At 38.4% G+C, this 25,054-nt stretch overlaps 1 protein-coding gene across 5 annotated transcripts in view; it reads left to right on the top strand.

The window, feature by feature from the left end:
- The window catches only part of TPK1 (thiamin pyrophosphokinase 1), a 297,778-nt gene that overhangs the window by 87,813 nt on the left and 184,911 nt on the right, over positions 1–25,054 (top strand). For all 5 annotated transcript variants that reach the window (XM_056483741.1, XM_056483738.1, XM_056483742.1 and 2 more), the window contains one exon: positions 23,582–23,651. In XM_056483741.1, coding sequence (XP_056339716.1) covers positions 23,582–23,651 — 70 coding nt within the window. The remainder of the gene's footprint in view (positions 1–23,581; positions 23,652–25,054) is intronic.

Below are 25,054 nucleotides of genomic sequence, written 5' to 3'. Positions count from 1 at the left end.
TTTAATTGACGATGTGGGTTCAATTCACTTGCTCTCTGCTCATACAAACAAACAAAATGTTCATGACACAGAATTGAATAATGTGATGGGGGAAATGGGAAAGTAAGGAAAAGAATAGAAAAGATGCATGACCACATCTCCATCAGACAGTATCAGCAGCCAAATATCAAATGTGTGGTTGGGGCAGCAGAGCTGGGAAAGAGTGGGTGATATTTGGGACTTAACTGTACCTCTCTTGCCCCTGGCACCCAGTAAGAATATCCTGTTGGGCAGGGTGGAAAAAGTTTCAGCTTACTAGGGTTTGTTTTGTAGTTATTTATATATATATATATTTATTTTTTCTAACAACAACAACAAACTCTAAATTTCCTAAACAAGCATGATAGCTCATAAAAAAAATTTGCTTTTAAGTCAGCAAGGGGCTCTCGAAGCTATGTTCATTCATGTGTTTTTATTGAACTTAATAATAGATGATCTTTTTTTTGTTCTTGTCCCTTGCTTCCAAATCACAGATGGAGAGCATAGTTCATCTAAGCTTGCTAGAGAGCATGAAAATGACTTGGTGTTGCTTCTCCAGCATGACCTTAATTAAAGGTGGCATTTGTTTGATGTGTATGGCAGAGTGTGAAATGACTTGTGGCTGCTGTGGAGTGTTTTGGGCCCTCATCCAGGAACCTGTGTTGGGTACTCTGTGCTGGTGTGCTCTGGGCAATGTGTCAGCTGCAGGCCACAGCAGAGCTCCCCACCTACATCGTCCCAAGGAGAATTCCATGAGGCTCTGCACGTGTGCAAGTGGTACTGATGTGCATGATTTTTGAGATCTGACCTGAATTTGATTTCCTGGTGGTGGCAGTTTGTTAATGCTTTACTGCAAAATGAACCTTTTGGAGCTGTGCAGAACCTTTAAGTCGGTTCTGCTCCCTTGCATCATGGGGAAATGTCTGTTGTAGGGAAACCACTGCTCCGTGATGGTGACTGCTCTGTGTGGGATGCTCTTTGTACTGGTGGCTTAAAGTATTTTTGATAACTTTTAATAAACAGGATCACAGAATAATTTAATTTGGAAAAGACCTCTAAGATCATCGAGTCTAAGCTTCTGCCAATGCTTGCTTCATCAATCAGACCATAGCAGGATGTGTTGCTTCCAGTAATTTCTTGAACAGCTTCAAATGATGCTCACCACCTGCCTGAGCAGTCCATTCCCATGTTTAGCAACCCTGTCCGTGAAGAAGTTGTTCCTGATGTTCAGCCTGAACTTTCACTGGCACAACTTGAGAGTTACGTCTTCTCATCCTGTGACCTGTTTCCTGGGAGAAGAGTCTGACTGTCTCCTGGCTACAAGCCACTGTCAGGTGGCTTTAGAGAGTGATGAGGTCTCCCCTGAGCTTCTCTTCTCCAGGCTAAACCACCTCAGCTCCCTCCACTGCTCCTAACATGACTTACACCCCTGCCCCTTCACCAGCTTTGTTTTCTTCCTCTGGACGTCCTTCAGCAACTCAATGTCTTTCTTGTAGTGTGAGGTCCAAAACTGAACACAGGATTTGAGTTGCAGCCTCACCAGTGCCAAGTACAGGGGAATAATCACTGCCTTCTCCTGCTGGCCACACTATTGCTGATCCAGGCCAGGATGCCATTGGCTTTTGGCCACCTGGGCACACTACTGGCTCATATTCAGCTGCTGTTGACCAGCACCCCCAGTCCTTCCCTGACAGGCAGCTAGCCCACTGTGGGCAGTAGCCCTTTAGCACTGCTGGGGTTGTTATGGCCAAAGTGTAGGTTGAACCTCATAATATTGGTCTTGGCCTATCAATCCAGCCTGTCCAAATCCCTCTGCAGAGGCATCCTACCCTCCAGCAGATCGACCTGGTGTCATCCATTAATTTACACTTGACTCCCTCCTCCAGATCACTGATAAAGTTACTAAACAGGACTATGCCCAACACAGATCCCTTGGGAACATCACTGGTGACTGGCCACCAGCTGGATGCAGCACCATTTGCCACGACTCTCTGGGCTGAGCCATCCAGACAGTTCTTAATGCAGCAAAGAGTGCACCAATCCAAGCCATGGTGTGCCAGCTTCCCCAGGAGAATGTCATGGGAAACAGCATCAAAAGTTTCCTGATGTCTAGTTAGACAACATCCACAGCCTTCCCCTCACCCACCAGGCAGGTCACTGGGTCCTAAGAGGAGATCAGGCTGCTCAGGCAAGAGGTGTCTTTCCTAAACCTGTTCTGGCTGGGTCTGATCCCTTGTTTGACCTCTAAGTGCCATGTGCTCACACTCAGGATAATCTGCTCCATAAACTTCCCTGGCACCAAGGTCAGGCTGACAGGACAGTAGTTTACTGGATCCTTCTTCCAGCTGTTTTTGTGGATTGGTGTCACATTGGTGAGTTTAACCCAACTGAATATGGATGATTCAAAAATAATTGTCAGGAACACTGTTGGAAAAACAGATCTTTTACTCAAGGGCTTTGTTTTCCTCATAAATAAATATTGCTATACTAATGTTCTTCAAATAGTTTAGCATAATCAATTACCTTGAATTTTACTACAGTTAATATCAAGATCTATATACCAAAAAGATTAATCAAAAAATGTCTGAAAGAACATTTACTGTTGAATAAGATACTATATGGACCATAAATATCTCTCTTCTTCCACAAGAAGCTAACATAAATATAGAAAGGTTTTTCTCTTTCAGAAAAAAATCTAAAATTATTTTAACATAGTAGTGTAAAAAATGTTAATATGCATAGAATCATTTTGTATGTACATGCATAAATAAAAAGTGCAGAACTTGGCTTGGTGGATTTTCTGTTTGTTTTTGTTGGTTTATTTAGCATACTCCCTAAAGATTCTAGTTGAGTCAAAAGACCCTCCCAAAGAAGGGGATATCAGAATTATAGTCAAAGGTCCCAGTAGAGAGGACAGCAAAACATGCTGCTGCTACATGAGCTACAAAATAATAATTTCCATTTTTTTTTCACTTGGAAATAAATTTTTTCTGCTAAACTTGTCTGGATTATCCTGTTTCTTTTGGAGTGGGTCTTTAATAAAGTTCTTATTGATCTAGTTCTTAATATATGTATGTTTTATTTTCTTCCTTGAGATGCTTATATTAATGACTTGGAAGCTGTGGTGGAAATTCTATATTTAAAACTCACAAGAAGTAATATGGTAAAGCTGTATATTAAAATCCATAGGAATTTGCTTGCTCAGTGACTATGCTAATAATAAAATATGTACATAAATATACACACAGAGACTCTCACCTTACTTATTTCTCCTCTCTTTTTTTTTCCCTTATCCCCTTTTCTAAGTTGAGCAGTCCTTGAGGGAATTAGCTTTGAGTGTACTGCAGGACTGCTGGAAAGTGGATTTGTGTGTTAATTTTAGATGGGTTTTAAGCTTGCTGGTAACTTTCCCTTGTGTGATGAGATTTCCTTTTATTAGTTAATGCTGACTTTGCTGCATTTGGACTGCATTCTCTGTCGCTTTTTATGAGTAGCAAAGTTACAACCACCATAAAAGCAAAGAGCATGGAGGAAGAAGAAGTGGAATAAGGAATTTATTTTCATGTATGTGGGATTGCCACATAACTCTCAAATGGTAGATGAAAGTGGCTTTTAATGTTCCCCCTCAAGTTGGGGGTGGGTAAAAAAACCCAAACAAAAATAAGATTATTTACTTAGACTTCTCTGTGTCTGTATTACTGTCATTCTTATTTCAGGCTAATGATTAAATGGTACCTTTTTATTTATTCATATCTGATGACTATGAGTGAGATTTAAATATTTATTTTCCTTCTGTGTTAATAGTAGTTTGACAAGCTCTCTTGTCTTCAAGGTAAGCTGATTATGGAGTAGAAAGGGGGATTCAGGGGCATCCCTGTGAAAACTAGGAGTACTGTAAGGTTCACACATGGGTAGTTTGAGGCTTGCTACATATTTGTGTTGAATGGGGAATAGGTGGAATTGGATTAATTCTGTTCCTCTTTTATCCACTCACATCCCAACGCTTGATCCAAATAACTCCATACCTTAGTTTATCAGAAGTTTGATTCTGTCTGTTTCCCAGCTATTACTGTTTAGTTTTGCGTTCAAAAGATAAGGAGTGTATCCTTTAGTCTGTTTTTCATTGCTCATTTTTAAATAGAAAAGCAAAGGAGACTTTCTGTAAGAATATTTATAGCACATACAATTTTATTTCCCAATCACTTTCAATTTGGTGATAATTTACTTGTTTTTAAAGTATTTTACTTATCCAACTCTCTTGAACCTGAGGTGCAATATCATTATAATGCTGTTTAAAGACAAAAAGAAATTACTCAATTTGTAGTATCTCAAATATAACAAGAAAAATGCTTGTTCTGAAGCACTGATTTCTGGTGCTTCTTGACTTCTGGCATTTATGTAGCCAAGTTATGGCACCAAATTTAACACTTGTGTGAGAAAAGCATTTGATTTGTGTTAATATTGAGTAAAAGAGTATATGCTTTCTGAGAAGTCTAGTGAATGTGTGCAGAAGGCACAGCTGAAGTAGCTGATCTCAACTGAACATAACATAAAAACCTCACTAAAGATACCATGGATGATACTAAAGGCCACACACACTCACATGTTCATATCATGAAGGGCATAGCAACTTTTTGATGCAGATGATGTATACCCATAAATAGAGTTGAGATTAAAATTTTTAATGGATATTTTAAGATTATTTTGTGGGGAAAAAATTATGTTTATGTAGCTTCTTGTACCTTACTTGTCCTTCTGAATTTTATTATCATGTCTTTTCAGGCTAGGCAGATATCTTGGAGATACATATTTATGGACTTTTCAGCTCTCTTTTCACTGTTAGTTTGAACATTCTGTCTTTGTTAAAAATCATTTGGACTTTGGTGCAATAACAGATGGCTTAAAAATAAGAGCTGAAGATGTGCAGTATGAACAAACAGTGCACATGTATGTGCCTCTCAGCAGTGAGATTTTAAATAGCTGTAGCTGTGTGGATTCACGTGAGCTGGAGCTGAAACTTCTCTGTTCTAGCAGTAAGATACCTTGGAAACTTCACACAACAAACTTGTGGGAGAATTACATTTAGCACTGCTTGCTTTATTATGGAGCTCCAGTCAGGTCAGGACATGGGCCAAGCTATGGACCATGTCACAAGAACATTAAGGGTCCCTTGGCCACCCACAAGGCACGTTTCGGATATGGCAATTACAGTAACAAAGTCTAGTTTTGGTTTTAACTATGCTTTACTCTTTGATTGCATAAATCTGTTTCTAAAACAGTCTATGCTACTAGACAAAAGGGGAGAAGAAAAATGTTTTTAAATGACAAAACTACTAAAAAGGCTGGTTTAATGTTGCCATGAAATAGTAAATAAAAACCCAGGTGTAAATTTAATATTCTTTAATACTTCAAGCAACAGTGTACGTAGGATATTGAACATTTTAAGCAGTGATCCATTCTTTCTCATTGCACACATTGCACTCTCCTTTTTTTTCTTACATTTTGATTGCATTTCCATACATTACCATAAACACTTCTCTAAAAGTCATGCCTTTTAAAACAGAAGCATTCAATTTGAAAATGCTTTTTGATTCTACTACTAAAAATGTTTTTGAAACAGAACTCTCTGAAACTTGTCACAGGCATATTGCAAGCAATATGTGCCTGTTATGTATACAGATGACCATTTCATAAGCCCAAGGAAAATCAGATTTTAACAGGCCATGCAGTTCTTTCATCTTAAAAAAAATCCCAAACAAACAAACAAAAAAAACCAGTAAAAATTCAATTTTTAAATAAAATGGGTGCCTGTTTGGACTATAATCACTAACTTGATGCTATGCTTTATGGGAAGTGAAACTTTTACAACCTTATTCTTCCCTGACTGCAGTCTACAGGGTTTTATTTTCCCTTCTAAAGCTGCTTCATAGGTATATATAAGCTGCTGTTGTGTCTCCCCTGGTTCAGGTCATATTTTCAGAGTCCAAGCTTGACTTCTGCCTCCTAAGATGGATATAGCAGTCGAGCATCCCATTCCCCACACCTGAGCACTGTCTGCAGGGCTCTGCTGTGCCTGCTTTGCGTGCTCCCACCCCAGCTGTGGCTGCACACCTTCCTTGGGTCACAGACCAAGTACTGCCAGTGGAAACTATTGCAGGAGTAGAGCAATGAGCCCATCACCTCTCACCTCGCTGGTCACAGTCTGGGCACACTCTACAGCACAGAAAATAATTTTGGCACCTTTTCTTCTGGTCAGAGCTCAGGATCTTTGCTGAGCTGGTAAACAAGGGGTCTTGCTTACACAGAGGAGCAGAAGGAGATGATGAGTTTCTTTCCCAGAGGTTTTATTTTATTAGATATTGTACAGACATAAGTAAGAGAGTACTGCTGCATTAGGGATTGGCATTAGCAACCTACAGGTTGCTTCCAGTGGGTATTGTGTGTTTTGTAGATATTATGTTATCCATTTTCTCTCTGCTTTGTCTGTCTTGTCTTTATTAAGGTAGTGCCTGGAGAGGGTTGATGTGCCAGTCACTGTAAGCACAAAAAGTCTTAGGCCAAGCTCCTGTTCATATTAAATTGGTGGGGTGGGGGTGGAAGAGAGAGAAGAGTAAAAAAGATGTAGTCTGGTACTTTGCTTGTCTGATGCCCTGCAGTCTGGTTTGTTTTAGTGTCACTAACTACCACCATGGTGTGGTGGTATCAGCTCTGGTGGCAGTGTGAAATAGTACCTCAGTGCCTCATTGGATGTGGAGTAACTCTTTTCCTGCTCCAAGATCTTATACTTCTCCCTGCAGGAAAACTGAGTGTGCTTCAGAGAGGGCAGCATAAAAGCTTTGCTGTAGAAGTGGTTTCTGTTTCTTCAACTAACAAAACAAAAATACCTGTATGCTCTATGTGCAGCTTTAAGGGTATTCCTTGATGAAAATCTATTTTACCAGCTGCTACCAGGCAATGGCTGGAAACACCTCATTGCTCAGTTTGTTGAGCAGTTCTGATGATCTGAACCTTCAGGGTTTGCCCAAGTGCCCGTTTAACTCTGCACAACCTTTGCTTACTATAGTCTATATCTGCTTTCTAAGTGTTCTTTTAAAACTAAGTTAGCACCTCTAGTAGTAGATCTTGGTAGTGGTGATAAGAGCATTGACTTTTACATCTCTGGCTTAAAGCCATTTGGGAAAGTTAAGACCTTGTAGGCTGTTCTTAGCAGCAACAGCCCTCTTTTCAAAGTAAATCATGACACTGTAGTTCTAGGGATCTCTGGACTATGAGTTAGTGTTTTTCTTGCCTTGTCATTATTTAAATACTTCTGTTGCCTTGTTAGATTTTAGTAAAATACTAGTTCTTAATTTAGCTGGCAGTTTCTTTGTAAAATGGCTCAATGATGTAGCAGAAATGGCTTTTTTGTGTCAGTGGCAACTGAAGGCTAATATTTCAGTCATGAAAGGGTGGAAGGGACAGACTACTTGACAGCAGGCTGAATACCCTTCTGGAAAAAGCCTCCTCCTCTCACAGAGACATCAGCCTCTGCAATTTCTCTGCAGTGTGAAGAGAAACACATTACAGAATCCTAAAGGACTTGAAGAGGGTCAAAAATGGTGATCCCTAATATCAGCCTGTGGCTGAAATGACACACAAGAGCTGAGATGTCTATCTCATGTCCTGTGCTGGGTGTAACCCAGCTGACACTGCTCCCTAGAAGATGAAATATCCATAACCTGAGATGGCTGGACACTAGAGTGACAGGAATTTATGCATGAATTCTTCCTTGAAAGGCCCACTGCAAGAACTTAAAGTCACAATTTGGGTAGTTTGCAGCTGGCCTGGGAAGATTAAACAACTAGATGCTTCCTGGAGTTCCGTTTGTACTGAATAGCTGTAAACTCTTTAATGTGTCAAGAGGACTGAGCACTCAGTAAGTGGAAAACTAAACATAAAGAACACTGCTATGCAAGCTGTTACCTTAATACTAAGAGTTTCCATGGTTTTTTTAGGCAGGTGTATACTAGCAGTCTACTGTTTGATCATGTTTGCAGCCAAAACACTTAGCACAAGAGGAGTGCACAGCTACCAGCTGTCAGGAATGTGCATGTTCTTCCTGCCTACCACCAAGCATCTTTGCCTGCTTTAGTTCTGGTCTGCGTCCCAATAATTTAGTAATTGCTGTACTTCTGCCTTGCAGCGACACCCACTGCCAAGGGCAGGCTCACAGAAAGCTGCTGCTTGGCTCAAAGGTGTCATTTGTGCACCCCAGGTGATTGCAGTAGCTTTTCTAGAATATATTCAAGTTGCCTATCTTCTTCCTGATTCTGGTGTTACTGCAAAAGAAAAAAAAAAATGCCCCTGAGGGCAGCAGTTTAAACCCACATGGTGTTCATGTACCAGTTCAAAACTTAATGCCTATGGCTGCTTTTTGCACCAACTGTTCAAAAATTTAATCTCCTTTTTATGGAACCTCCCCTATTCTGCAGGTGTGGTGGGATGTGTCACTTCAGTGCGTGGAAGTGTCTTGGTGGGCTGTAGAACCAGTACAAAATGCACTGTAAATTACACATCATTCTGCAACAGCAAATTAGGGTGTGTGTTTGGAAATGTAACTTTTGGAGTGAATTGAAGTAATTATGTGGCTAAAACCTGGATTTTGCTGAAGTACCAGTATTTGCTAACCACAGTCTTGATCCATTAGTGGAGAGATTGATCCATTAGTGAGGGACATGATTCCTGACGTGTCTTTGATAACTTCCCTAATTCATATCTGGAACTATTTGCAGCTTCTAGCAGAAGGCAGATTTTATCAGATAAGGTGAGTCCTCTCTCTTCCCCTTTTAAATCCCTGTTAGAGCTCATTTCTTCCATACCCAGACAAGAAATTGGAGGGTTAGGGCCAGCTGGAGGATGTTCAAGGTGACTCATCAGTGTGAAAAGTGAATAGAAACCAGTGATCCCACTTCTTAAACTGAGAAATAAATGTTAGGATGAAGTTGAGTGCTTTGGAAAATCATGTCAGTAAAGTACAGATATGTTTGAATATAAATGTAACTCTAATTCCCCATTTCTTTCTCCCTCCAAGCTGCCATGGGAGACACTCTCTCTGGGTGCTGGTAGCCAAATGGAGACTGAATGGAGAGAGATACTGAAAGGAGGCTGCTTCAGTTTTGTTCAGAAAGACATAGGTCTGTCAGCTGCAATCTTTTGTTTTTTCTGCAGGCAGATTTCCCAATAGTTTGGTCAAAGATTGAGCAAGAATAATTGAACTGGACATGCTAACTTTAGTATATGGGCTCACAGGTATGCTGCAAATCAAATGAGTTTGTGCAAAAAATATTAGCAGAATGTCTGCTGGCTAGGAATTGAAAATACATCAGGAGGGAAACTTTAGTGATATCCTCTTAGATGAGAGATTTTGTTAGTTTATAGTTTATATATTTTCCAATGTCAAAATAGATAACTTATATCAGTAATAGAAAAATAACATTGTTTTTTTCAGCAGGAAAGTAATCCCTGCAGAGATACACACACTGTACCATGCTAATACAATTCTACTTTAATACAAAATAGAAATTTAATATTGTTCCTGAGATGTTACTATTGCATTATCAAAAATGAATTTCAGCAAGAGCAAAATGACTGATGTTCCAAACAATATTATTAAAATTTGCAGCATGTCTCTTATAGATTGCAATAGTAATTTAAAGGTTAACTTTAATTATTTGTTGTGGGTTGTTGGGGGGGTTTTAATTTATTTTTCTGTGTGGTTAGTTTTAAATATTTCTTCTTAAATAAGCATTTCTTTCTTAGTATTGTTATGTTTTAACAGACCAGTGGTGTGGTGGTTCTCTTATTTAGGTTTGATTTTGTGTTTTTTTTCCCAAATGCATATTGCATCATTTTACTGTTGAATGGGTGGTCATTCTTCTTTAGAAGAGGAGAGACTGGGAATGCTTTGGTGAATTCAGCTGTGTTAGGGAATAAATGTTTCTCTGAACATTGCTTCTTGTTTTCACTGTTTGTGAGGAAATGCACCCCTCATGCCTGGGAAGAAAAGAGAGAATTTGATTTCCTACCTGTCCCCATTCATTACTATCACACCAGATGAATGCCTCCCTGGGGGCCAGTGACTGTCTCCTCCCCCTGCAAAGGCTTTCCCATGGGTTTGTGGTGGCTGGGAGAGCAGCATCTGGGATGACTCAGTGTCTGCTGCTGAAGGAGGCAGCATTTTTGCACCAGGCATAGTGTATGTGCAATTCCCTTCTCTCCAGTGGCATGGGGGCCATTCAAATGGAGAGAGCGATAGCAGGGCTGTGTCTGCAGCTCCCTGGGCACACACTCTCTCCAGGGCCTGTTTGCCTCCACTCTGAACCTACCCAAGGTATGATATGGGCTTTGACAAACTGCTTGGCTTGGTGCTCTCATCCTTGGTAGTGTAACAGGACAGTGCATGAGGTTATTACATGTCAAGGGAAATAGCATGACCCTCATCTCTTTTATTCTTGCTTATATTTATTCTTGCAGGCATATGAACCTGTCTTTGCTCTGTTTTCAGAATTTTTTTTCAGCAGAACCCCAGGAGGTCCATGTTCTTCTGCTTACACTTTTTACTTTTCTCTCACAATTGCTAAATTTTAAGTCAGCTAATTATGTGGCTCATAACGCAGATCCTGGAATAGGAGGCAGTGGGGATGAGGAGCAGCAATGGGGGCAGAATGGAGAGGGGTGAAGACCAGCTGCATGCAGGAACCTCTCAAATTATGGGTAAAAGCAAATACTATTTCATGCCCCTCTAGGTAAGTCTCAAACTGTAGAAGTTAGGTGTTGGGTTGGCTACAGGAGAAAATTAATCACATAAATGAAATCTTCTTCAGTTAGTCACAGCTATTGATTATGGTTTGCTAAAAGAACATCAAATGTTTTTGAGACTGGGAAGCGATCTGTAAAATCAGATTTCTGAGACTTCTTTTCTCTGCCAGGGGAATATTGATAGGCTGTGACTTGATAGTACTCAATTTTACCTGTGAAGAAGATAAATGAAAGAACCAGAATCTCTAGTTCTCCTTTTTTCACATTATTTTAATTTACAAAAATGGTAGTTTGGTCACCTTTTAATCTTTCAGAGAAAACATTGCATCTTTAAGCAAAAACCCCCTTCAAATTGCAGAATTCATTAGAAGCTCTGTTGATTGTTCCAAGCAGGTGGTGAGGCGTTATGCAAATCTTACATTGGCAAAACCATCTTTGATGCCTTTATGGTACCTGTGTAGCATCTTGTGAACCAAAGATTCAGAGGTTTCTTTCCAGGTCTGTGTGAGAGTGAGTGTCATGTGTGAAATCAGGGCATTGCTGTTCCTGTTCCTTGCTGGGGAGAGCAGTGCCCCAGTGCTGGATGTTCAACCCTCACACAGCCAGCCATCTGCCATAGGGACTTAGGCATGTATTATCACATGAGTTAGAGCAATTCTTTCATCAAACCTCTTATGAGAAAGGGTCCTGCCTTAAACACATGGTGCTGAAGTTGCCTGGCTGAACTTGATCTTGAGTGTCTTAGCTGATGCATGATCAACAGAGACATTTGGAAGTAAACTAGTAACAAGCAGTGAGAAGATAAATATTTTACATGAAAGTCCTTTCTTACACATACTAATATGTGTTTGTTGTAGACTTGTATTTGATTGGGGTTTGGGTTTTTTTAATGTAGGGTTGTTGGATGTTTGTGTTTTTAACTCCCTAATATTCAATATTTAAGGCTCAGGACTAAGAATTCCCCTATATAGGGATACTGTTAGAACCTCAGTCAAGAATGGATGAGCACAGAGAAGGAAAACTGGGTATTTGGAGAAGACATGAGTTCTCTTCTTTTAAAACAGGGATCTAAGTGCCAGGTGAAAGACTAACTTCTGTATAATTCTTGTGCTTCAAAGCCCAGTCTGTAATGGTACCATAGGGACATGAAAGATGAATCCAGATTAAGCAAATAAAAATAAAATTTAAATAATAATTTTACCAGCTCTTCACTAGCTATACTGATTTAAACAACACCAAGTGCAGGAACAGTACTTTAAATGAAAATATTGTGTACTAATCTGGAACCTCCAGCACATCTGGCAGATGAGGTAGCATGGGATTGGTATAGTAATTCACATCACATTTGAACATCCTGTCTTCTAATATTTTCTGTTCCTGATAATGAAGTGTTTAGTATGGACAGAGCTTGAAAATTAAATAGAATATTGATATTCTTCTTGGCCAACACTTGGCTAATTTAAATAAGGATATATTAGATATACTTAGGACATTTTTATAAGCCATATTTCTTGGGGAAATTTAACAGGGTGATAATTTGCAATTAAGTAGCAACATTGAAATGGAACACTTTTTATAGTAGTGCTCACAGCTGCTATATAGTTCTTGGGGTTCTTTTACACTGAACCAGTTTGGGAACAAAGAGCAGCAGATACAACCTGTAATATATTACCATTTGAACAAGGCTGTGTCTTGGGGTTTTTCTTGTTTGTTTCACAGGGAACCTGTTCTGAAAGCAGATTTTCAGAATAAGCTCAGGTGAGCTAAATCTAAGGTTTTGTTATGCACAGGTTTCAACTAGGAGGGTAAAATGGCCCCAAAGAAAAGGCCAATATTTCTGGTCAATAAAGATTAAGTGGTTTGGCTTATCCTCAAGGGATGGCAAAATGCTTCCATATTAGCATTACTTTAAAAGGGGATATAATACAGTTAGATAGGAGGTAATTTAAACAAAACAAAGAATTCACACCTGGTTTGCATGAATTCACTTCTGAACTGCAGACTTCAATATATGCTAAAGTCCAGTCTCTCTTCTTCAAACGGAAAAGTATCGACCAAAATGAGAGGGAAAAGTTCTTTGATTTTGCACTTTTAGGCCTGTTTGTCTTTGTAACACATTGAAATTGAAGTCCTGGAGCAGTAATTGTAGCATTTTGATAAAAGTCATGTGCAATGTACTGATTATATTTTAACTGGAAACTAGACATGGGCAAATCTGCTACTAAAATTAGGTTTTGAATATTTGAACACTGAAGAGTTCCAAATTCAGGGTCTGGAATCCTCCCCTGAGCCTCTACTTTTCCATTCACTCTAGACCCTTCTCCCTTTTTGAAGCCTTAGGGAATGTTCCAGAGATAGAGGACAAGAGCTGTTTCTGCTTAATGCAAAGCTCTATAAATTAATTACCTGTTTGCAGCCTTGCTGTGAGGAGAGTTGTCACAGAAGTTTATTCCCCTTGAGAATATACACTCAGTTTTGGACAGTAAGCTCTAGATTGCCTCCTACAAATATTTTTATTTGTGAATTTCATGTTAAAAGTTCTTTTATAGCCTTAATAAAGAGGTTTTGAAATCAATGCACTTGTTTCTTCATCACTTTTATGAGCTGGGACATTACTGCTATGCCATCATCTTCATTCATAACCAGACTTTCCATATAGATGTTGATTTTTTTTCACAGATGACAGTATTGGTTTTGCATTTGTGTTATGTAAGAGAATTCAAATGTGAAATCACATTTAGCACTCAGAAATGCAGCTTCTAGTCTGGTCTAAAACTGATTCATATGGTCCAAATGAGCTTTCATTGTGTCTTGTGATGATTTAACATATTATTTCATCAAGATAGCTAAAAACTTCCAAAAAACTATTGTTGGTGCTGATTATTTTTTTACAAAATTCTAATTTACACCTTTTATATTATTTTAAGAATGAAAATATCCTATTTTGTGCATCCTTTGGGGTTTTTCAACTATTTTATTAAATAGCAAATTATGAAAGAAATGTACTCAAGAAAATTATATCTTAGATCTGATCTTTTATATCAGTATGCTAGCTGACCTTCCTTCTCGACTGTTGGAAAACTTTGCTAAAAGGAAGTGCCTAACAAGAATATTATTTCAATTTTAGATCTAATTTGTGTGGGAAGATGTTGGAGATCAAGATTAGTCTTGATGCAAGTAGCTAAAACCCCTTTTTTCCTAAGAAGAGCAATACATTGTAATATCCATGTTCATTTTCATCCTTGGAACAGTTTTAAACTGCCAGTACTAAAGTAAATGCAATGCAAATCCACTGCTTCCATGAAACCATTCTGGTTTAGATTAGTCCAAATGCCAGTGCATATGTACTTGTAGTTATTCCAAATATTAAATAAAGTAGGTAAGATCAGGTCTTCTTGTAGTCTTACATTTCCAGTTTCTTCAAATAAACTTCAACTTCAGCTTGCCATTGCCCAAATCTGGGAGTTAACACAAAAGAAAAGATTTGGGGGTCAGTCAGAAACAAGAGTGAAACTGTCATAAGTTAAATAATAACTGTTTGGGGGAGGGAGGGGCTTTGGCATTTCCCTGGATGTTGTTACAATTGTTTGAATATCTATTGAACAGTTATCTGTTAAAAGTAGGGAAAATTACTAATGCAAATAGTACATATCATGAAAATAGGTTATGTTGTCAAGACATTAGAAAATAAAGATCAGTTCCACTTGCATTAACAAAATGTATCTATCGTCCTAATATTTCCTTGTCTAGTTTCTTGTTTGTCCCTCTTTTAGATGCTTATTTCCAAACAACTTTCAGACTAAGATTATTCTCTTGAATATTTTAAATAAGTTTTCAAGTAGGTGTCAAACATGCTTGATTAATTCAGAAATTTATTGTAATAGTCTAGTTGGCTTTTAACAAAATTTGAGTTTCCGACTTTTATGAGCCCTGAAATTTCCTTGGCACACAAAAGTTTTTGTTAGACTATGATACAAAATGGTTGTGTAGAAATCTGTTCTGGGCTCTAAGGAAAGATGTGTGTTTTAGTAGCATGAGAATTAATATACTTTGTGCGATTTTAAATAAGAGCGTGATTAATTTTTTTATGAGTTGCTGGCTATTGCAAATTCAATTTAAGCAAGCAAAATTTGAAATATAAGTGCATTAGCTGAAAATATTTAATCATAGACATGAATATGAACTTATCACACTCATTGCTTTACACTTGCAGGTTGACTTGAATTATTAATGCATTTTGTTGAAGAGAAGCAGAAGAGACAATAGCACTGTCTCTGGTGAGGAGCACTGAGTTGTGCTGAGGAGCATGGAGTTGCTGGTTACCAGCAGCAGTAGAAAACTACTTCTTTGCTGTTTTAGCACAGATGACCACCCTTTTCCAAATATCACCTCCCTGCCTGCTCCACATACTTCTCATTCTGGAGTAGGGAGCAGTGATTTCATGAAGTCTGTTATTGCTGATGCAATGCCAGGTTTAAAAAAAAAAAACTTTTTTTTTTTTATTTTTTTTTTTTCTCTTTGCCACAAATGTGGCTGTGTTATGTTAATAAAGGTGATTATTTTTTAGTCAGGTTTTTTTCTCCATATAGGAATAGAGTCAGCTTGTTACTAAAGCTTTTCAGGTAACAATGCTGACCTGCAATTAAAATTGCAAGCAGTTGGAGTATTCCATCATGTTTGTAGCTGTTTGTTTTCCTTCTGTCAGAAATCAATGCCGCAGCAATGGAAAATAGGAAATGAAGAAATAAAAAGTTGCATTCAAAGCTTGAAGTCAATGGCGGTTACAACGAATTATTAAACAATATGATTTTAAAACTTCAGAAATAGAATTGATGTTGAAGTCTCTCCATTTCACTTAGCCAGGTAATAGATGCAGAAAAAGCTAGCTGCACAGTCTTGCAGTTACTTCAATTATATTTCAGTGTGGGTGCTTGCTGTAAGTATAGGATCCTGGTAGACAGGCTGTAGTAAAGGTTTGTTAGTGAGGTGCATTGTACTTGCAGAGCCATGAAAGCAGGTGTTGTTTGAAAGGCTGCCTGATGGGATGTATGGTGAAGGATCAGCAGCATTGTGTCTGTAGGGGTTTGATGTTTGAGACTCAGTTGGACCTTCATCAGCAATCAGGGGTCACAGAGGCAAGGTCTGCAAAGCAGCATCCAACCCAGCCCTGGGGCCAATGTGTGGCACTACAGGAAAGGCTTGTGAATCTCTGGGGAATTCTTGGTATCAGACCACACTTCAATAAAATGCAAATATATGGCTGTAGAGAGCTTGTATTCCTTCTCACTCTGGGAAATACAGATTCAAGGCCCAGGTAGGACTTCCTGCTTTTGTTTCAGCAGCTTGTTTGATTTGTGAGGATCTTAGACTTGACAAGTTATTTTTTAAATACATTCAAAACAAGTAGTGTATCAGGAAAAAAAAATCAGGATTAATATTATGCACTTCAGTGCATTTTTCCCTTTTTTTTTTTTTCTTTTTTTTTTTTTTTTGTCTATGACCTGATCAGTGTTTTCTTACTGTTACCTAGTAATAATAGATGTCTGCTCAGGGCAAAAAGAAAAGCTGATGAAATGTTATATTGTAGCTTTAGCTGTCATTTTTCAAACAGAGAGAAAAAAAATTGGGAAAATAAAAAGAATAAACTTCTTCCTGACTCTTCCCCCAGTGGCATCAAACCACATGGCCTTGTCATGAAAAGGTCACTGAGATTTTAATGGAAATGATGGCAGCAAGTACTTTATGTTTGAGCTCTCTCCTCCTGGTTTTATCTGTGACACAGCACAGGGCTGCTTTGCTTGTGGAGCCTGTTACAGTGATGGGTGTAAAGCAGCTCAGCGAGTGCCAGAGCTCTTGGGTTTGACAGAAGGGGAGAATGACAGAAAAGAGAAGGCAAAATCATATCTTAAGTAAGGCTTGTAGGAATATTAAATCTAACTCCTGACAAGAGATTACTCCAAACCCAGCAGCCTTGAATATGAATCATTATAATGAACTCTGCATCGAAGTGCTCCTGAAGACAGTCCAGAAACTCATTTTTACTGAAATCGCAGTTACTCCCTTGCCTCTGTCTGTGACAGCACATTACTGCTACTATGTTTACTGGTACTCAAGGCTTTTTGCTTGAATTTGTGGTTTTTTGGTACTTAGGAATTTGTTTTTTAAAGGGTTGCTCTGTCCTTTTTGTTTGTTTTTTTTTTCCCATGGTGAGCATTAAGATATAAGTTTTCATAGAATTTTCTTTTAAAGTAAGATTTTGTTTTGATGACTGTAACATTTTTGGCTAAAATTCAGTGGTAGTTTTTGTTGCTGGAAAAATGGTTTCCTTTTCCATGTGTTTAATTTCTGTGTGAACTTTTTAAAGAGAAGTGTTATCTGTGTGGCTCTAGCTCAATATTTAATCAATGCACTAAAAAAAAATAGTGTTCTTAATTCATTCTCACATTGGTTTCTTCCTTGTCTTCTCATATTTAATTTTTTAGTGAATCCTGCCTCTGCTTGGCTGAGATCTCTGTGGCATTTACAGCTTAAAGCAGAGTGATTAAAAAGCACAGCAGCTTTATAGGAAACATATAATTATCTTACCAAAAGTACAGTGAGTTTACATCTGAGATCCAGTCTGGTCCACATGAGAGCAGATGATTAGCTCCAGTGTTGGTGGTCCATTTGCCTCAGGGCTACTAGGTACCTATGTTCTTTGGCATGGGTAGTTTAGAAGTCATGGTTTAGGTATAAGAGATCTGTAGCTGGTGGATCTTTCTTGTATACACAAACAATTTTAGAACAGCAGTCCTCTGAGTGTGACACCTCAGAGCTCACAAGCCCTCAAGGCCTGGGCTGATACCCCCACTCCACCCCAGCTCCACACTTCTCAAGGTGCAGCCCTTGCCTGCTGGCAAACACAAAGGGATTTGATGTCAGCATTCCACTGAACTCAAGAGGAATTTATGATAGGTACTTTTGAACAAATACAAAGGGGTGTAGATATAATTTTATCCGTGTGCATATGAATTGATTATAGTATGAATATTCCCATCTCAAATCTATAGTTAATCATTGTTATAATTGTATCAAATTGCTCTGTAAATATTAATTACTCAATGACTAAGGGCTGCTAAGCCCTTTTTCACCCTTATCTTTGCATCTGGATCCTTTGCATCCTTACCCCCTGTAGCATTCCCAGCTTCCATGTAAATAATTTCAAATTGATCTAATTTGATCTTCCTTTGTATGCTTTCATCTTTGTAGCAAGTAGCAGAGTGAACCTTGTCCTCAAATTATATAAAGTTGTCTTTTCACAAATTCATATGAAACCCTGCTTTTACCAATTCCTTTGATGGTGTTTCTTTAAGTAGCCAAACCACTCATTTGCAATGTAAGGATAGATATATTATAAATAGTTTAAAAGCTTTATAGCAAGACCAGTGTCCAGCCACAAAGCAGAAGACTATTATGGACTGGTGGTTGATTTGCTACGCAGAGCTGCAGCTGACAGAAGAGGGATGTGCCCTGTAATTGATATGGAATAGCAGTTCCAAACAGTCCTGATAACACAGGTGGAAACACATGGGTAGGAGGGAATAGTTTGAGGTGCAATTAGATCTGCTTTCTAGCAATCTGCAGCTGTACATAGCCATGGGTTTGTTAAATTTGTTTTTGCAGTTTCTGCAGGACAAAGGAGAAAATGAGACAGCACATAAATAGAGATTATGCATTTTGTTGTTGGTAACTGCTATTTTTTAGTAATACTGGGACAAAAATGTGTTGGCCCTATGCATCAAGCCAACCAAGCAATTCTTTGTGTATCTACCATTTATTTCACATATGTATTACTACCAGCACTCCAAGTCATTAATTAAGCAGAGTTCTCTTATGCATAGATTTTGCTGGCAGGTTAATTATGGTTACCAGGCTACTGAATCAATACATGAATGAGGGAAAGAGATTGTATACCTAGAAGCTGTGTAAAATTAGAAATGGAACAGAGGGGCTTTACTAAAGCAGTTTAAGGACAGTTGTCACAAATCTGAATTTAAGCAAAAAACATGGTTTTATTTCAAGATAAATAATATATTTTAAATGCTAATTGGAAGGAATAATAGGATAGGAATAACAAGGTTATGCTTTTCTTTCCCAGGTATTGGCAATGTTTATAAATGCATTCGCTTTTTATGCACTTATCTTAGTCTGCAATAGTTACATCTGTTCCATGGAGTCTTTTTGCCCTACCTGAATTTGCAGGGCTATTCAATATGATCATATACTTGCTCCTTTTCTGCAAAAAGCATCAGAACTAGTTAGCTCACAGCCAAGACCTTCCTTTTTGTTTGATATGCTGCTCATATCCTGTCTGACAGGGATGGGAATTCTTTTATATTTGCCAAATGGGTAAATATAAACTAAATGGTTTCCAATATTTTCGTTGTGTTTGAATAATTTTTGTAAAAACTAAATTTAGTTTTTAGTTAGCCCTAAAATTGGTGCCTCAAATTCAGTCACTAAATGGAAATACTTCACTGGTTACTAGCAGAAGATGCAGTGTATTTAAGAGGAAGGGCATTTCTCAGAAAGGCTTTTGTTTCTTCATTCATGCTGCCTGTGAGAAACTCTTAGATAAGATGGCTTGATAATGTGCTCTTTATGTAACTCTTCCTTGGCATAGGTGGAGCTGAGGGGTATTAACTCTTGCCATAATTTCAGACACTGCTGGACTGAACACATCCTGCTCCCAATAACTTGGGAAGCAGTTATTGACAGTGTCATTGAGTTCCCCCTTCTGCACAATAAAACAGTTGATTTTTTGATTATGTCTCCATGCCCTAGTTCACTGAATGACACTGAAGTTATACGAGAAAGGAATCTAACAGATAGAAAAGGTGATAATTTGGCAGATGGAGGTATTTCTGGGGAGTGGAGCTGAATACAGAGTATTCAGATTGGAAAGGTGGTAATTTGTGGTAATGCCAAGGAATGCAGATTAACATGCTGAGCTGGGGCTCTGCAGTGCTCTTTTGCCCTTGTCCTCTTACCATCATCTCTTCTAATAGCAGAATCATGAAATGGCACCATGGGGCTCTGCAGCTGAGCTGGGTGGCCAAAACACAGGCCTCCTCTGGTTGCACTTTTGATGGTTGAAAAAGCTCCAGCTCCCAATTGCATATCGCAACGTTTTTGCTGGAGGTGTTGGTCCTCCAGACCCACTGGAGCTCAGTGACCTACTTGGACAGCCATTCCTTAGTATGTCTCAGTTCACAGAGGCAGGGTTAACTGCCTCTAGCCCTTAGATAATGTCTTTGGTGATTTTGTTTTTTCTGCCTTACAAGCAAGAGCATATTTCCATGCGCAGCCCACCTAGCAAATTTGAGGGGTCTGCCATAATGTGATGGTACCCTTTGGGCCAGAAGAGATGGTAAGAGCAAGACCTTTGGTGTTCTGACTGGACACTTAAGTTATTCTTCACTTTATAAGCCCAACCATCTACTTTGGTCGCCCTGGAAGATAACTTGCCTTTGATCCATTTGTGTCCCTTAGCACTTTATCCATCTGTGTCACTTTCTACTTTTTTTTTTTTTTTCTTCCTAGTTTAAATTGAAAACATCTCAGAAGAAAGTGTTTCTGTTTTCAGGATGCCAAGCTAAGGAAAACAAAGCCCAAATCTTGTTCAGGTCCTTCAGTTTCTGCTGAAATAATTAATGAGGTTCCTGTGAGCTGTTGCAAAGTGCCTAGAGTGTTAGATTTGCCTACGCAGTTGCCATGGTGCACCTTGGCCAAATAGTTGTTTTGTAAAGCAATTTTGTCTCTAATAAAAAAGGTACTGTATAAAATCAGTTCCTATTATTTTTCATAGAGAATTTTCCATCCAAACTGTTAGCTTAGAATTGCTGTCTCCTTAAACACTTCCAGATAATAATGATACATATTCTTCCAGCTAACATACATCATTACTTTTTGTCAAGCACAGCTTAGTTCATAGCTGTAGAAATATTATGATTTACTGGCCTCCAGCCAATCTGTTAATTACCTGCTAGTTCCTTAATGCAACTGGGGCTTTGTTTGATTTCAGTGTAAGTTATTAACTTGCTGGTAAAGGATCAGTACCTCATAAATTGTTTCTCTAAATAACTTTGCAATGCTACAGAAGTTAATTTTTTTTTTTTTTCTTATGAATAAGAATAAATATGTGGGGGATAGCTTTAAATTGCAGTTATATAAGGTGACTCTTTTGATTTGAGATATCAAATAGTAGCACCATATCTGTGTGAAAACATCCAAGAGTCATAGATCTGTTTTTAGACACCTTCCTGTCTTTGGGAGAATCTCAGTACTTTTATATGTGCCAGACTGATTGAAGACTGATTTGTTTTGTACTGCTTTGTTTGGTTGGGTTTTTTTGGTCATGTTCTTTTAAAATTGTAAGATTAGATGAAGAGATCTTGGGCCAGGCTTCACTTGTGGTAAGTCCATTGAGAGAATATACAATAGTTAAGGCTCTGCCTGTGTTAAAATAATTGAGATGGAGAATAGATTTCAATCTCTTTTTATGTATCTCCTCCCATTCTTTTTTTTTCCCCCCAGAAGTTATAAGCTACTTATTTTATTTTAATGTGGGAAAATAGATAGAAAACTCACTGTTTTCAGAAGGAAAAAGCTGTGGCTGTCTGGGAATGCCTGGGAAAATCCTTTAGGCAGGTCACGTATCTTAGGTTCTAAGCCTTGCTTAGATGTCTTCTATCTGCTAAATAAGCCAGTGGACAGGATAGCTGACTTAAGAACAGGTGTTACACACTCTTCTTACAATGGGCTATTACTATGTTCTGTGTGAGCTGAACTCCCTGAGACAACAGATATAAAGGAAAGGAAGTATATCAATCTGTTTTCAGGTGTAACCTCAAGTAAAAGGAGAAAGTAAAATCTTCCAGTAAAACAGAGCAGGCAAAAAGGGTTGTTCTTGTCTTGTGGTGTTGTATTCATCAGACTGGATTAGGCACTTGCCTGAAGCAGTGAATCACCATGGTAAGTGGCTGGCAAGCTTCTAGAATATCTAGAAATTACTTCACCTAGTAAGATTTCTCAGGATTGAATCTGTTTGACCTTGGCATGTTAATATGGGTTTGGGTGGAGGCTGTAAGGAGTGGGTGAAGTGGTGTAAGGAGACAGGGCATGGTCTGTACAAGAAGGATGAGGGCAGAGGTGTTTGCCATAGTGGGTACTGGAGAAGCTCTGCAAAAACAGTACAGAGGAGTACACTGATTGTTCTCCTGCTCTGCTCATGGCTTCAGCCTGAAGGAAAAAAAGGTGAGGTGCCCAAAATTACCTGTGATTAACTGGTAGCTTTTGTGTTGTCCTGCTCCCTTCTTTCGCCTTCCATCCCCCAAAAAAATCCTTTTCCAAGGTCACAGTAGATATTAATTTACAAACACTCCCTGTGGTAGTTGAACACCCACATAAGAAAGGATGAATTAAAGATGAGAGCAGATATAGAGGTGAATCTGTTGTCCCTATTTGTATAGGCTGCCTAAGTAGGGAAAGAGGTGGATTGCCCATCTAATGTACACCAAAAGGAAAGACACAGGTTTGTATCTTTGCTGAGGGGTGGTTCTGATTGAAAAAGAAAAGGAAAAGAAATTTACACCAAAAGAAAGCGGCTTTAACTGAAAACTAGATTTTCAATGGCAAGAAGTGCCTGATCTGAGTGTTTGTACCTTTATTTACTTGTCTCTCCTCTTTTTCCCCCCTAGCCCTGTGACTTTCAGCCATTTCAGGATAACAAGTCTGTCTCTCTTTGCCTGGAAGAGACACTCTGCTCTAGTGTGGAAGTAACAGCTTCCTTTATCTTGTGTGCTGTAATTATCGAACTTGTGCATCTCGGAGCAAAACTGATAAAGACTGCTAAGACAAGATGGTCATTTTCAATCTTTAATAGCTTATCAGGTTTCAAAAACCTCATCAAAGAGCTGTGTGTTAGTTAAATGATGATTAATAGGGAAGCTTATGAATAAAAGATACCAGTTTATGTTTGATTTTGTAATAATAGTGTTAGACTTATCTCTTTTCTCTGGCTTAAGTCCTTAAACAAAAGGATCACCAGAGAACAGCATGTCTCTGCTTGTTTAAATCAACTGGAATTAGTGGCACATGCCCTTTGTGATCCCTGAGTTAGGTGGAAGTGCCGAAAATTATTGTGGTTTTGTACCAAGATAGTCTAAGATTTAAAGCTAAGACCTAAACTACCTATTTTATATCAGAAGATTCAAACAGTCTGTGGAGCAATATAGGAACTGTATTTAAGGTACCATTTTTGTGTCATAGGAAGGGAAAAAAAAGAGAAAAAGGGTATTGTCATGATTAAGTCAGGCTGCTGTATAGCCACCATAGGGAACTTTCTGCCTGGGTAGAAGACAGTTGTGTTTACAGTGCAAGTTCCCACTTGTGACAAGGTGGAGGATCCTTCTATAGATGGAAGGTTTTTAATATTTACCTGTCTTGTAGTTTAAGCTTTCTGGGCAGCAGGTTCAGAGAGATAGAAATGAGCTATTTGCAAGTACAGTTTCACAGTCAGATGAAGATTGACACTAGTCTGATAAAAACAGTTCAAATTTCTGTTTAGAGAAACAGGGAAAGCAGTCAAGTACAGGAAGCTAAAAACAAGATCTCAAGCTTATTCCCTATGCCACTATGGACAATTAAGTTTACACAGCACTGTCAACTGGTTGTGGATTTTTATTTATAATGCAAATGCACTGATGTTTTCTTTCTTCACTTGCAGCTGCCCTGAGAGCTTGTGCTGATGGAGGTGCCAATCGTCTCTACCACATCACAGAAGGGAGCCAGGAAAGGTATGTGAAAAATACACTTGAAGTCATTGAAATCATCTTTTCTCCATGAAGGTAAAATGTGGAGGAGCAGGATCTTTTCAGTTGCTTAAACAGCTGCTTGCTCTGTGCATGGTACTTTAATGATCTGTGGCAGGTAGTATAGTACTTTCTCCACATTATCTTAAATTTTTATTCCCACCTACAATTTATAAAAACACAGGCAGCCTGGAACACCATTTTCCCTGAAGCACACTGGTCTTTTTTCCTCTTGAAAGCTCTTCCCTCAGTCTGTCTTATTTTGTGCATCCATCACAGTTAGGCCACAGAAAAAAATTTGCTGTGCCCCTAGCTAGGGCTGCCTAGAGGAACATCTGATGCCTGTCACCAGGAGCTGAAATAAAGTATGACCTCTTAATTTTTCATGTGAGGCATTAGAGGAAATCTACCTACTTAGTGAAGTGAAATGGGTAATAAAATAGGAAGTATTTTTTAAAAATTATTTTTCAATTAGCATCAGAGCATTATAAATGACTAAAGGCAAGTACAGAGATTATCTATAAATGTGTACACTAGGTGAGGAAATATGACTGAAAGAATATGTTCTTGTTTTCTGCAATGGCATTTAAAATTGTAAAACATCCTAGGTTTCTTCACCAGAAGTGTTGAGCTGGGGTTGTGATACAAAATGCTGCATTCAAGTGATTGCTTGTCTTTGCAGTGGAACCATGGAACATCACACAAACTTAGCTAAATTTTTTTGCTTGTCTTTAGGATTTTCGGGTTTTTTGGGCAAGAGTTCATAAATAAGTAGTTCATAAAAGTGAATTGATAAACTGGTTCTTGGAGCAAAGGAATGAGAAAGGCATCTGATAGAACTTACAAGGTTATAAATAGTTTTCTTCATACAGTAAAATCTGACTCATAGTTTGCTTTTCATCTCATGGAATGTATATGATGGAGACATGAGGAAGTTCAGTTTCCTCCTCTCCTTCAGAATAAAGACAAGAGTTAGAGAGGAAGACTGTAGTCCTAAAGTAAACATTAAAGTAAAAATTTCTTCCTTTGTCACCTGTGAGAAGTTTATCTAAAGTTCTACAACTGCTAAAAACTAGACTGGAGTCTGGGAAGCATTACTGTTGTAGACTATGTTTTATAACATTTGATTTCTCCTTTTCTAGTAGGAGAAATCAAAATGTTTCTCCTTTCCATTGCTCACAGAGCAATGGAAAACTTAAGCAGGTGTCTGTTTGAATTCAAGACTGACTTGTAGCAAACAGTTCTCTTTGATAATGGTGATGCTCTCCAAAGAACAGCATTCGAGAGCTTTTACTTTACCTTCTCTGGTAACCCATTCATCTGTTCTGCACACCTTTATGTTTCTATTAAATAAATATAATTCAGGGAAAAATGGATGATTATACTTT

Source organism: Oenanthe melanoleuca, chromosome 2, assembly GCF_029582105.1.
Source record: "Oenanthe melanoleuca isolate GR-GAL-2019-014 chromosome 2, OMel1.0, whole genome shotgun sequence".
Taxonomy (NCBI): domain Eukaryota; kingdom Metazoa; phylum Chordata; class Aves; order Passeriformes; family Muscicapidae; genus Oenanthe; species Oenanthe melanoleuca.
The sequence above is the reverse complement of the archived record's forward strand: the minus strand, read 5'-3'. Positions and strand labels throughout refer to the sequence as shown.